The sequence below is a fragment of the Telopea speciosissima genome, chromosome 3 (genome assembly GCF_018873765.1).
Source record: "Telopea speciosissima isolate NSW1024214 ecotype Mountain lineage chromosome 3, Tspe_v1, whole genome shotgun sequence".
NCBI classification, from domain to species: domain Eukaryota; kingdom Viridiplantae; phylum Streptophyta; class Magnoliopsida; order Proteales; family Proteaceae; genus Telopea; species Telopea speciosissima.
In genome coordinates, this window is record NC_057918.1 from 62,207,817 (window position 1) to 62,220,832 (window position 13,016).

At 38.0% G+C, this 13,016-nt stretch overlaps 1 protein-coding gene across 2 annotated transcripts in view; it reads left to right on the plus strand.

The window, feature by feature from the left end:
• LOC122656765 overlaps positions 1–9,490 on the plus strand; it is a 36,207-nt gene extending 26,717 nt beyond the window's left edge. Inside the window, exons 5-10 of one of the 2 annotated variants that reach the window (XM_043851410.1) lie at positions 5,226–5,286; positions 5,690–5,771; positions 6,736–6,791; positions 8,793–8,856; positions 9,025–9,129; positions 9,244–9,490. In XM_043851410.1, the coding sequence (XP_043707345.1) occupies positions 5,226–5,286; positions 5,690–5,771; positions 6,736–6,791; positions 8,793–8,856; positions 9,025–9,088 (327 nt within the window). In that variant the 3' untranslated portion in view covers positions 9,089–9,129; positions 9,244–9,490. Of the gene's footprint in view, positions 1–5,225; positions 5,287–5,689; positions 5,772–6,735; positions 6,792–8,792; positions 8,857–9,024 lie in introns of both variants that reach the window. The other variant, XM_043851409.1, reaches the window with a different exon arrangement.
• The last annotated feature ends 3,526 nt before the right edge of the window (positions 9,491–13,016 follow it).

The window sequence follows — 13,016 nt, forward strand, 5'->3', positions numbered from 1 at the left end:
ACACTGGATTTGAAGCAATATGGACAGCAACTTGATTGTCACACCACAGTCGCATTGGAGAATCATCAATGAACCCAAGTTCAGCCAGCAATTGTTTCACCCACATCAACTCACAAGTAACATGTGCCATGGCCCTATACTCTGATTCTGCACTGGAACGAGTAAATACTGTCTGTTTCTTGCTCTTCCAGGACACCAAATTCCCTCCAACAAACACACAATAACCTCTGGTAGACCTCCTGTCAAATGGAAACCCTGCCTAATCAGCATCTGAAAAATCCTCTATCTGCCCATGGCCATGATCACTGTAGAGAAGACCACGTCCAGGAGCCTTTTTAAGATAGCGTAAAATATGCATAACAGCCTCCCAATGAGATGTCCGAGGAGCAGACAAAACTGACTCACCACACTAAAGCCTAGTCACTGTTAGGTAATTTAACTTCCCAACAAGCCTCTGGTACTTCTCAGGATCAGGAAAAATATCACCATCATCAGTAGTAAGCTTCAAATTGGGATCCATAGGAGTATCTAGAGGTTTAGAACCCAACATTCCTGTCTCTGAAAGAAGATCAAGGACATATTTTCGCTGTGAGAGCGAAATTCCTTTCTTTGACTGAGCAACTTCCACACCCAAAAAATACTTCAACTTACCCAGATCCTTGATCTGAAAATTTTCCTGCAAGTGTACCTTTAAACCTTCAATACTAGAAACATCATCTTCTATAATGACTATATCATCTACATAAACCACAAGAAATATTTTTCCCGCACTAGAGTGGCGGAAAAACACAGAATGATCACTACCACACCTTGTCAGCCCAAACTCAACACAACTTCAGTAAACCTATCGAACCAAGTCCTAGGGTACTGTTTCAGCCCATACAGAAATTTCTTCAACTTACACACCAAGCCAGACTCCCCTTGAGCAACAAACCTAGGAGGTTGCTCCATGTAAACTTCTTCATTCAAATCCCCATGCAAAAACGCATTCTTGACATCTAGCTAATACAAAGGCCAATGGTAAGTAGCAGCAAGAAAAATCAAAATGCGAACAGAAGTAAGCTTCGCTACAGGAGAAAGTGTCCAAGTAATCAACCCCATATACTTGGGCATAGCCCTTCGCAACAAGACAGGGCTTCAAACGAGTAAAGGATCCATCAGGATTCACTTTCACCACATACACCCACCAAGAACCAATAGCAAATTTACCTGAGGGTAAGGGCACAAGGTCCCAAGTCTGATTCTCTTCCAATGCCAACAATTCCTCATTCATAGTAGCCTTCCAACTAGGACTGGACAATGTTTCCGCGACAGACTTAGGAACAAGATGATTTGCAACAGTTTGTAAACAAGAATGAAAGGTGGAAGACAAACCAATATAGGAAACAAAGTTAGAAATGGGGTGTTGAGTACAAGCCCGAACACCCTTACAATGAGCAATAGGAATATCAAGATCAGAAGGAGGTTCCAAAAGAGAAGGAGTATTACCTATCTCGGGATCTGCCGGCGAAGAAGTAAATGTGGTAGAACTCGCAGGAGCAGGGGTCCAAGTACAAACTTTCCATTGGTGACGTTGAAACACAATAGATGGAGGTGTCGGTGATGAGGCATCCTGCGGAATAGGGTGAACAATAGATTGAACAATGGAAACGTGAAGATCATCATCCAAGTTAAATACAGTAAAAGATGAACTATCATAGGGAGTAGACTCAAAGAAAGAAACATCAGCAGTAACAAAATATTTCGGCAACTCAAAAGAATAACAATGATAAACATTTTGAGTGCGAGAATAGCCAACAAACATACACTTGAGCGCCTTAGGATCCAACTTGGAGACACTTGGATGATGATCACGAATAAAACAAACACTGCCAAATACTCGTGGTTGTAAAACAAATAATGGCATAGAAGGAAATAACAAAGAAAAGGGAATACCACCACGTAAAATAGAAGAAGGCATACGATTAATTAGATAACAGGAGGTCAAAACAACATCTGCCCAAAAAAATTTAGGTACTTTCATCTCAAATAATAGAGAGCGAGTAACTTCCATTAAATGTCTATTCTTCCTCTCAGCTACACCATTTTGTTGTGGGGTGTCAGCGCAAGAGGATTGATGAATAATGCCACGTTGAACCATAAATTCAGAAAAGGGGGCAGAAAAATATTCCTTAGTGTTATCACTACGAAGAATACGCAAAGGAGTCTGAAATTGATTATTGACTTCATTCACAAAAGCACAAAATATTGAGAATAATTCAGAACGACATTTCATTAAATAAAGCCAGGTAACCCTGGAATAGTCATCAACAAGGTTACAAAGTAATGATAACCCAAAGTAGACACGACAAGACATGGACCCCATACAACTAAATGAACTAAAGAAAAAGGTTGGTCAGACTGTTTATTGACTCTAGGAGGATAACTCACATGATGAAGTTTCCCAAACTAACATGACTCGCAATTCAAACTGGAAAGAGACCGAAACCGACTATCCAAAAGCTTCAAACTCTCCAACGAAGGATGACCTAAGGAATCTGGTGGGGTGACGCCACACCGGTACACGCCATAGATGAAGTGTCCTCAAGTATGTAAAGCCCCCTGACTCACGGCCTCTACCAATCATCTGCTTCGTCTGAAGATCCTGAAATACACAAGAATCCAGGAAAAAGGTTACAGAACAGTTATGAGATTTGGTAAACCGATTAACAGAGAAAAGGTTGAATGGGAAATCAGGCAAGTAAAGAATAGAAGATAAAGACAAAGAAGGTGTAACATGTGCAGTACCAGTACCAGTTACGTTAGCTAAGGAACCGTTAGCTAAAGTAACACTAGACGAAGATTTTTGGAAGGAAGAAAGAATACCTGAAACACCAGTCATGTGATCCGATGCCCTTGAATCAATGATCCGGGGACGAGGAGTAGCGGTCGAAATACAGGCAGTAGCATTACCTGTCTGAACAAAGGTGGCAGTTGGAGGCTGGGCTGACTGAGAAATCTGAAATTGTGTAAAACGGGCATGTTCTTCATTAGACATCTTCACGGTCTTACCCTCAGGCTGTGGAGATGCAGAAACTGTACACTCAGTAGAGGTAGCTGAATTGGCAAACTGTTGTTGAGGTGGTTTGCCATGAAGTTTCCAACAAAAGCGTTGGATATGTCCCGGACGACCACAATGATGACAAGTCCTCACTTGCCCCGAACCATCAAGAACACTTTGAGTACCCAAGGTAGGTGGTTTACTAAAACCAGCCCCACCACCACGACCACGACCAGCACCACTATTACCAGTACCAGCCCCACCACTGTGCCCACGGTTCTGGAGAAAAGAAGCCAAGGCAGAATTATCAACAGTAGTAGTAGTCTCACGGGAGACATGTAGAACCCTGGAAAAAGTCTCAGACAATGTGGCTACCTTGTCACCACCAAGAATTTGGGAACGGACGGAGTCGAACTCCTTCCCAAGTCCTCCCAAGAATCCCATAACAGCAAGCTGCTCCCGCTGACTTTGCATTTCTTCCACATTAGAAGTAATGGGAAGAAGTGAATTAAGCTCCTCATACATCCTTTTAAAATCAGCAAAGTACTGGGTCAAAGGATGACCCTTTTGATCAACCCTGTAGAACTCCTGGGACGACTCATAAATGCGGGAAAGATTGTTTTGTCTAGAGTACAAAACATTAAGAAGGTACCCCCACAACTCCTTAACAGTATCACTGTATGTCACTAAATCGACAATCTGATGTTCCATAGAATTCAGCATCTGTCTCAAGATTCTAGCATCAACAGTATCCCATAAGGGGTCATCATCGGGTTAAATAAGTTATTCTGCTGATCATGTCCCATTAAAACCAACTTAACAATTTTCTTCCATTGTTGAAAGTTGGTGATCCCCTCCAATTTATTTTCAGTAATACGATTGGAGGAGGAAGAGAAAATCTCAGTCATCACATTCTTCGAAGTTTCACCCATAATTCACAGCCAAAAGATGGAGTGAGATTGCACAAAAGAAGAGGTGAAAAACTCTGCCAGAGAACTTTGACAAGAAAATCGAGTTTAACCAAATCTGAACCAAACTCTACAGAAACAATAAATTTCTGCCCTTCATTAACTCCCAAAAAATCCAGCAAGCTTCAAATATTGCAACAATCTCAAGAAGTGGTTCCAAAAACCAGACCAAAAAATCGATGAATCTCCAGGGAGAAGAAAATTCGATCTCAAAAGAGGAATCAAAACAGAAAAATAATTACTGCTGTACCTTCTAAAAAATCCAGTAAGCTTCCAAAAAAAAAATCCAGCAAACACAAATATAGATTCCAAAACCTCCACAAAAAATTCGATTATTCTCCTTGGAAAAATCGATCTCAAGACCCTGACAGGGTGCTGCCGATAGATGCTCCAATTCCAGCGCAATCTTCACTCCATAAACCACCAAAAACCAAAAAAGAGAGACCTAGTTCTTATTTCAGATCATGAACTAGTCTCTAAACAGTCCGGAAATGCAGCATAGGGTGCTGCACCCCTTCAAACAAAAAAAATAAGAAGCCGCAAGACCTCTAATCTGAAATCACCACCTCAATGTCGATAGATGCCTTGATAGAAAAGAAGATAATAGTCGTAGAGAGCTGTAGCAATGCCTAATGCTCTGATACCATGTAAATTACAGCAGAAAAATAAGAGGGAGAAGAAGAAGAAGAAGAGAAAACGACAGAGGAAGAGAAACTCGATCGTAAATACCCAGACTTGAAAGAAGGAATTAAATCTCTTCCCTCAGAATTTCACTAATATAAACATTACAAAAGGGTATAACAGTAAATAGCCATAGACTTAAGTAAATAAAACATACCCGAACTGCCCTGTTCCTTTCTCCTCTTGGTATTAGCTTTCTAGCGCTAATACCGAGTGTCCCACTCTCGATAACAAGACACATGCAAACATACAGGTCCAGAAAGTCTAAATGGGCTCTGGATATTTGATACATAACAATGGTACAAGAGAATTAATGAGACTATGGACCACCAGAGTCCAATCCAGGAGAAAGTATCTCTTTACATTCTTTGGTAGAGAGAGCTTTTTCAGGTTTTTGCCGTGATGACTGCCCAAGAAGTTTCTTGTGATACAAGGAAGTCAACCTCTATAAAACTTAAGATGTACCTAATATTTGGGAAAAGAGAACATATAATTTAACTGATTGGAGCTTAATATGGAGGTTGTATGTCATGCAGAGGTACTCAGGAGGCGATATACTTGGCGTCACGGCTAAAGTTGTGGACATGCCTCATCATTGTATGTGAAAGTGGAACTCCATTCTCCTTGCTGTGTCTATGCTTTCTTGTATATCTATTATGTTGCATATATTCCCCCCCCCCCTCCCCTCAAATCTGGCTTAATGGCATCAACTTTATTAAGTTGGAGATTCAAGATATTGTCATGAGCATGATTCAGATTGCATGATTTTAAAATTGTTAATGTCTAAGCTTTGGACTAAATGGTAATATTTGGTCAGTTAAAGTTTCCGTCCGCCCTCCCCCCCCCTTTTTTTTTTGGTAATCCATTTCAGCTTTCTGTTTTCTATCAGTTGGATCTTGGATCATATTAGTGATTAACAGTCCTATCTATACTAGCAGTTGGATTGATACAGAGGAGTGAACTACAGTATTTTAACTCACTCCTTTGTTGTTCTAAGCAGATGTTGAAATTCATCCACAGATACGTAAGCAGTTCTGGGATCTGCAAACTTGGCCAAAACATGTGCTTCTCAGATATACATGGTTAGTTTCATTATCTCATTTTTGGTAGTTTCAGGACTTAAATGAGATGACTACCTGTTTATGGAGTCTTGTGACTTATTCTTGACCAAATCAAAATCTTAGTATTGGTTCTCTTACTTCAACCCCTAAGATTGCTATCATTAAATAAAACACTATTTTTCTTCTCTTATGCTTAAACATCCTCTGCAGTTAGAAAGTTTCCAAGGTCAATATTCTAGGTATTCTTTGTTGGATTTGCTCTCCAAATATTGGCTAGCCTCTAGATCAGCCATGGACCTGAAGTTGTACTATTAATTTCCTTAACTGCCTTGTGGACCATGAATTGCATGAGACATGGCAAAAAATGAAGGTTGTGGTATTGGTTTTTGGTCTTGAAAATTTTAGTACTGTGTTACAATTTATTTTTAGGCAATGTTCATTCAAAACATAACCCTAAAATTTGGTTGGTTCTAGTGGCTAGAATTGCATTAGGTATTCTTATATGGGTATCAAGGAGGCCAAACTATTAACTTTTCTTAGTATTATGTTTTGTTTTTTCTCATAAAAAAAGGAGACCAAACTATTGGATTATAGTTGGTATTTTCTATTTTACGGATAATTTTGAGGGTGGGCCTCGGCGAGTTGGGAAACAGCCTCTCTGTGAAGCAGGGGTAAGGTTGCATACATTATGACTCTCCCAAGACCCCACAGTGGTGGGAGCCTCGTGAACTGGGTACGCCCTTTACTAATCAGGGCATATAATAAAACCAGAGTGTACTAGGATGAAATATTAATTATGAGAATCTTTGTCTGCATCTGTTTGTGTCTTTTGGATTTGGATGGTTATGAACTTACATTTTTTTAAGCATTTTACTGTGACAGTTATTCAAAAAATAAGCTGTAAGCAGAGTGTATGAAAACTCACTGTTTGTTCACTCTACATTTTCGAAGACAATGATGGGAATTAATGTGATAATTGTTACAGGGAGGAGCAGTCAGAGATAGATGTCACTGCTGGCTTTTATGTTTTGTTTGGATCAGGTAGAGAAAATTCATATGCCTTTCTTTGCTATAGTGAAATCTAATATGTTTGATGTATCTATACATATATACATCAAATGTATTCTGTTCTGTTGCTGTAGGCTTTGAAGCCTGCTGTGACAGTTATGTGTGGCAAACACTGTCTCTGAGTCAATCTGATGGTGCTCGCCTTTCACTGATTAGCCAGTTGTTTAGTATCCTTGTGCACATCTGTCCCATTTCCCATCCCTCTGGCAGGTGTAGTTTATTTTTCTCCAATGAGGGATAGTCCCTTATTTTTTTTTGGTAATTTACTTATTTTCTTTAAACTTCAGAAAAATACATGAGGATGATGAGAAATCACTCTTTGCGCCATGTGGTAAATGGCTATTTTGCTTGGTATTACATTGGCAGAGAGTGATCTGTTGACATTTTACTGTTGGCAGAGAGTGATCAGTTATCGATGATCACCTTTCTGATGTTTCTTTGAGAAACACCAAAATGTTCTTTTGGTTATTTTTGTGGCCAACTATTACTGGAATTTTCATACTGACCAAGGTTTTTTTTTAGTAGAAAATATTACTGGATTTTTCGACCAAGATTACTTTTAACTGAAGCAAACTGTCTAGCATTGTTATGTAGGAAGAGTTGGAGTTGTCTACATAATAATACCAACCACGACAGTAGATACTTGTCCCACTTCCTGATTGGGTTATTTGTGAAATACTCTCTCTCTCTCTCTCTCTCTCTCTCTGCACACAGGCACACAGATACCCCTCCTAAAAGGCTGACCCTGAAGTCACATATAAAAGATCTCTAATTTTTGAGAGACTAAAGAGCTCTAGGTGTGACTGAAATTTCTAATCTTTTGAAGGGGAGTCCTTCATTTGAATTATTTTGAGATACCAAGCTTGCTTGCATTTGGAATTTTTTTAAAGAGAAAAAAGGTAGAATGTTAACCAATTTCTTCTTCAATTCGAGTTTTCATCAAGGATTTGTTACTGTTTCCATGGGGAAGCAACTTACAGGGATTTGTTATTGTTTGATTGAAATGTTTTTTTTGTTATCTGGGCCACAGAGAATTCTCTTAGGCCCCATTTGTTTGCCGGATAAAAAGGGGTGTGAAACTTGTGAGGGTGGGTTGGGTTGACAAGGAAAGGAAAGGAAATAATGGAATATGCATTTTGTAGTGGGGTGGGATTTAGTGGGAGAGAGAGGAAATGGACATGGGGTGGGATTCCATGGGAAAGAAAGGAAATAGGAAGAGAAGAGAGATAGACTCAAAATTAACTTTTCCATGAATAGTGCCAAAGTCCTACCAATTTTGGTAGGACAATTGGTAAGACTTTGAAAGTGAATGGGATGGGAAAAAGAGGGATGCCACCTCACTAGACAAGAATAAATGCATTTAATGATCTGGAAGTTTCCCACCCCATGTATCCAAACAGTTTTTTTATCTGCTCCATTTCCTGCTCGCTCCATTTCCCCAAGTTCCTCTAATAGAGGGGGGTGTCCAGGCAGTGTGTTCGGGCAGGGGTACGGTGGTCATTTCCACCGCCTCTATTAGAGGAACTTGGGAAAATGGACCTGCCCAGGAAATGGAGCGGATAAAGGTCCATCCAAACACACACATCCTTGGTATTATTTTGTGGGGAAATAGTACACTTTTCCCACCCCTTTTTGCCTATCCCACTTTTATCCGGCAAACAAACGGGCCCTTAAGCTTTCATGAGCACTTTTGAATATGATTGATAGTGTAGGATATAACGGAGACACCTTTAGTGATCAAGATGCTTATGGAAGGAGAGAAATAATTAAATTTTCAATTTGCTGGCTGAAATAATTTTTTGTTACTATTGATATGGTCAGTGTCTCGTCTTTTTGTCCCCTTTCGTTGGATGTCAATTTATGTCAACAGCTAAAGTTCAGTTTTTATGGTCTTCTATGAACCATGGCTGATGAGTGACATACTCACCAGCTTTGTGTGTATGGTGACTCCTAAGCATTTACCATTTTAAACAGGTCTCGTGTTGTCTTTTATCCTCGCGATTTACGTTTTACAGTCCTCTCAAGACAAATTGGCCAGGTTAGTTTCTCATTCTCTGCTTGTTGACATTTTATGTTTCTTAAGATGTATCCATATGTATGTAAATTGGAACAAGGAAAAGGACTAGACAGAAGATACAGGTGCATTGAATGTGATTCTGTGGATTGGTATTCGTATTACAACCTCGAGTAATTTACCATTTTTCAGGTTTGTGAGGGAGACTGTTGCTGAAAGCAGCATGCCTGGTGGAGGTGTGGCAAAGGTCGAGTGACAAAACTCTACTCTCCCAAGCTATCAAATACCCATCGTCAGGTTAGAAGTTCCTGTGATAAAAAGCAAGTCACCGGAGATCTAATTTTGAGCTGTACAAGGATGAAGTGGATGTGTGATCTTCTGGTGATTTTCCATTGTTGAATATTGCTGTAGGACTCAGATTCTGAAAGATAATCAACTCCAATTACCAAAAGAAAAGGAATGTACTATTTTATCAATGAGGGAAAAGTTTACCAGTTCGGTCACCTTGAATCACCTAGCAAATGTCTGTCAATCGAGAGAAACATTTGGTAATTTCACCTATATTTTGATGGCTATGATTTCTGTAATATTGAAGTTTCAGTTTCTAGAAACGAATTGAAATAGTGAGTGAACAGAAATGAAAATTTTACAACATGGATCACAATCCATTTTAGCAGATTAGCTTTTACAAATAAAAATTTAGAAGTGCATCTTTCGTAGTGAATGCTAATATTTTGAGGAACCGAATTGGTTTCAATTCTAAAGGTAAATTTTCTTATGGGGAAGAGCTTTCTGTTCGGAAATGAGAGTGTGCACGGAAGCATTGACAAAGCGAGGTTTCTACCTTTTATGGGGTGGGGCAGTCATTTCACTCCATTCTGTGTTTGGGTGCTGGGACCATGTTCTAGACGGTCCTACTCAAGGCCAAATCTACCTGTCTGTTAATCAAATGAGATGGTTAATCAAATGAGATGGAGAAGGGGGAAACGCAGGGGTGGGGGAGGAGGTTTCTATTAAAATTATTATCTGCTGGGAAAAATGGGGTGGGTGATTTTTTTACTTTTTGGTCCAACAGGTCCAAAGGGTATCTCTAGACAAAGTTCTAAAAATTCAAGATTAAGGAGAAGGTATATGCCAACACATGGACAGCTTTAAAAATGCAGAGGAAGGTGCATTATTTGTTGAATTACATGCCTGGATATGTGGTCTATCCCAAACTTTTCTTAGTCATCCAACAGTTAGAATTGTCATAGCATCCTTTCATGTGGTACATTTTAATGATATTCAATATTACTCACCTATGAAAACTTTAAAAAGAAAACCAAGGAAAGTGGTTGGGCTTTTGTTTTAGGCCTGATTTGGTATGATTTCTATTTCAATTTCAGGGAGTGATTTCTATTTTTGAAATTGTTTGGTTTGATTTTTGCATCTTATTTCAGTGAAATAGAAATCAAGTGAAATAGAAATTCTGGAATAGAAATCAAGGAGCTGTTTCAGAATTTCTATTTCATTTGATTTAGCATTCTTGCTCTTGAATGATCACATGGTTAATTTTAAGGGCAAAGTAGTAATTTCATGTTAAAAATAAAACACCACCCTTCTTCTCCTAATGGTCTCACCATCACCACCCCACTCCCACCATTGCCATCACCACCAACACCACTACCACCACTATTACCCTGTTACCATCACCACCACTACCCCGCTACCACCACCACCACCACTATCCTGCCATCACCACCAACACCACTACCACCACTATTACCCTGTTACCATCACCACCACTACCCCGCTACCACCACCACCACCACTATCCTGCCATCACCACCAACGCCACCACTGTCGTTGCCACAACTACCGCCGCCACCACTATCGCCGCCACCACCACCATTGCCATCGCCACCACCACCATCCTTCCCAAAGAAATATAAAGAATCTATTCTTAGAATTTGAACTATCAAATGGCTTTATTTATTCTTGAAATATTTCATATTGACAAAACCAAAACAATTTCAATTTTTTGACCAAAAATCTATTTGTTGACTATTTCAAGAAATCAATCCAAAATTGAAATAGAAATCATACCAAATCAGGCCTTATCTTTTGGTAGTGAGAAGTATGTTTTTTTTTCCTTATTAGTATGGATATGTAGATTTTGCAGATGAAGTAGAAGGGAAGGTCATTGATCAGGGTGTCCGGGCAACAATAGACCAAGACATCAAGTGCTTAGACATTTGAACTAATTCCACCCAGTTGAGTTTTTTGGTTACAAAAGGAGAACTTTCATCGCTGACCTTGTCAGCTATTCCAACTTTTATATCATATTGTTTCTTATTTTTCTATTTCTAAGTCTATTCATATATATATATATATATATATATATATATATATATATATATATATATATATATATATATATGTACTAGTAAGAATGCACGTGCAAATGCAGGTGTGATCATACATGGATTCTAAGTGGAGATATTAGAGAGTGGAACTAACGAAATCAGAATTTACTCAATAATATATGCCCTTGTATACCTTTGTTATGTTGTAAACAGTTTTTTTTTGGTAGAACGTTGTAAACAGTGATAGAGAGATAGAGAGATAGTAAGAATGCACGTGCAAATGCAGGTGTGATCATACATGGATTCTAAGTGGAGAGTGGAACTAACGAAATCAGAATTTACTCAATAATATATGCACTTGTATACCTTTGTTATGTTGTAAACAGTTTTTTTTTTGGTAGAACGTTGTAAACAGTGATAGAGAGATAGAGAGATAGATATAGATAGATATAGTTCTAGTTATACTTTTTCTCCCATTTTTTTTCAATTTTGAAACCATGAATATTAATTAAAAACAAACATAAAAACAAACATTTTTAAATTTAAATAATAATAAATACTATTAATTAAACATAATTATTAATACCAAGAGTACCCAAGATTAAGAAATTATAAAAAGGAATGACCTATAGATTAAGAATAGAACATTAGAATTTTAGATAAGAATGAAAGATAAAAGTGGCAATTAAAAGATTTGCTTTAAATAATAATAAATATTAATATTAATTAAAAATAGTACTTAATATTAATATTAATTAAAAATAGTAATTAATACTAAGGGTACCTAAGATTATGAAATTATAAGAAAGAATGACATAAATATTAAGATTTGAAGAATAGAATTTTAGATAAAAATGAAAGGTGGAGTAGGTATCTGAAAGATTTGCCACAATGTACTTTTATATAATAGTATGATAGTATGACATATATATATATATATATATATATATATATATATATATATATATATATATATATATATAACTAAACGAGATGTAATTTGGCTAGCTGGCCTAGTTCATGTAATAGGTCTAGATCTTCTCAGACTATTGGCATGGTAGTTGGTAGTAGCTCCTACTTTTATAATCTTTGCTAATTAGATAATAATTTATGTTTCATAAAAAAAAACCCAATATTCCTCTTGTAGATTTTCAAAGCTTTATTTTTTCACTTCGAAAATATCAGTTAGATTGAAACTTAATAGATACTACAGTGCGTGCACTGCAATGCAACCCTAAGAACTCGATACCTGGAAGAAGCTTCATCTAATGGTGCGAACTTAATGCAAGACTGTTTTGTTTTGTGTTTTTTTTGTTTCTTTTCTTTCTTCTTGAGCTTGGCACCGTTGGATGTCGTATCTTCCACGTGTCGAGCTCTCAGGCCTGCACTGCAGTGCACCACCATATTAGGGCACGGTAGAAGATTTTTTTTCATGAATAAGAGTCCTTGGGTCTAAGTGTCTAACATGTGCACAAAATTTGGGACCTATCACACAAGTCATATTGCAGATTTTTTGCCAACTACATAATCCTATAAAACTCTAATAATATGCCTTCGATATTGATCAACATTGATACCGATGCCAAATCTATGATATGGTACAAATAAAGGGTAAAATGGTAAAAATATTATACCATATCGATCGCTTTGAGGGCAAAAAAATTTGATACTGACTAGATATGGTATCGGTTTCAGAACTGGCCGATACCCATTCCGATAGTGTGGATTGAAACCTCACCTCTAATTTTTTGCCTCACACCTCTAATTTTTGGTCGGGTCATGAAACGTACGAACCAATCCAAATCTGTCCCGCCAAAATCGTCAAAATAGCAAAACTAC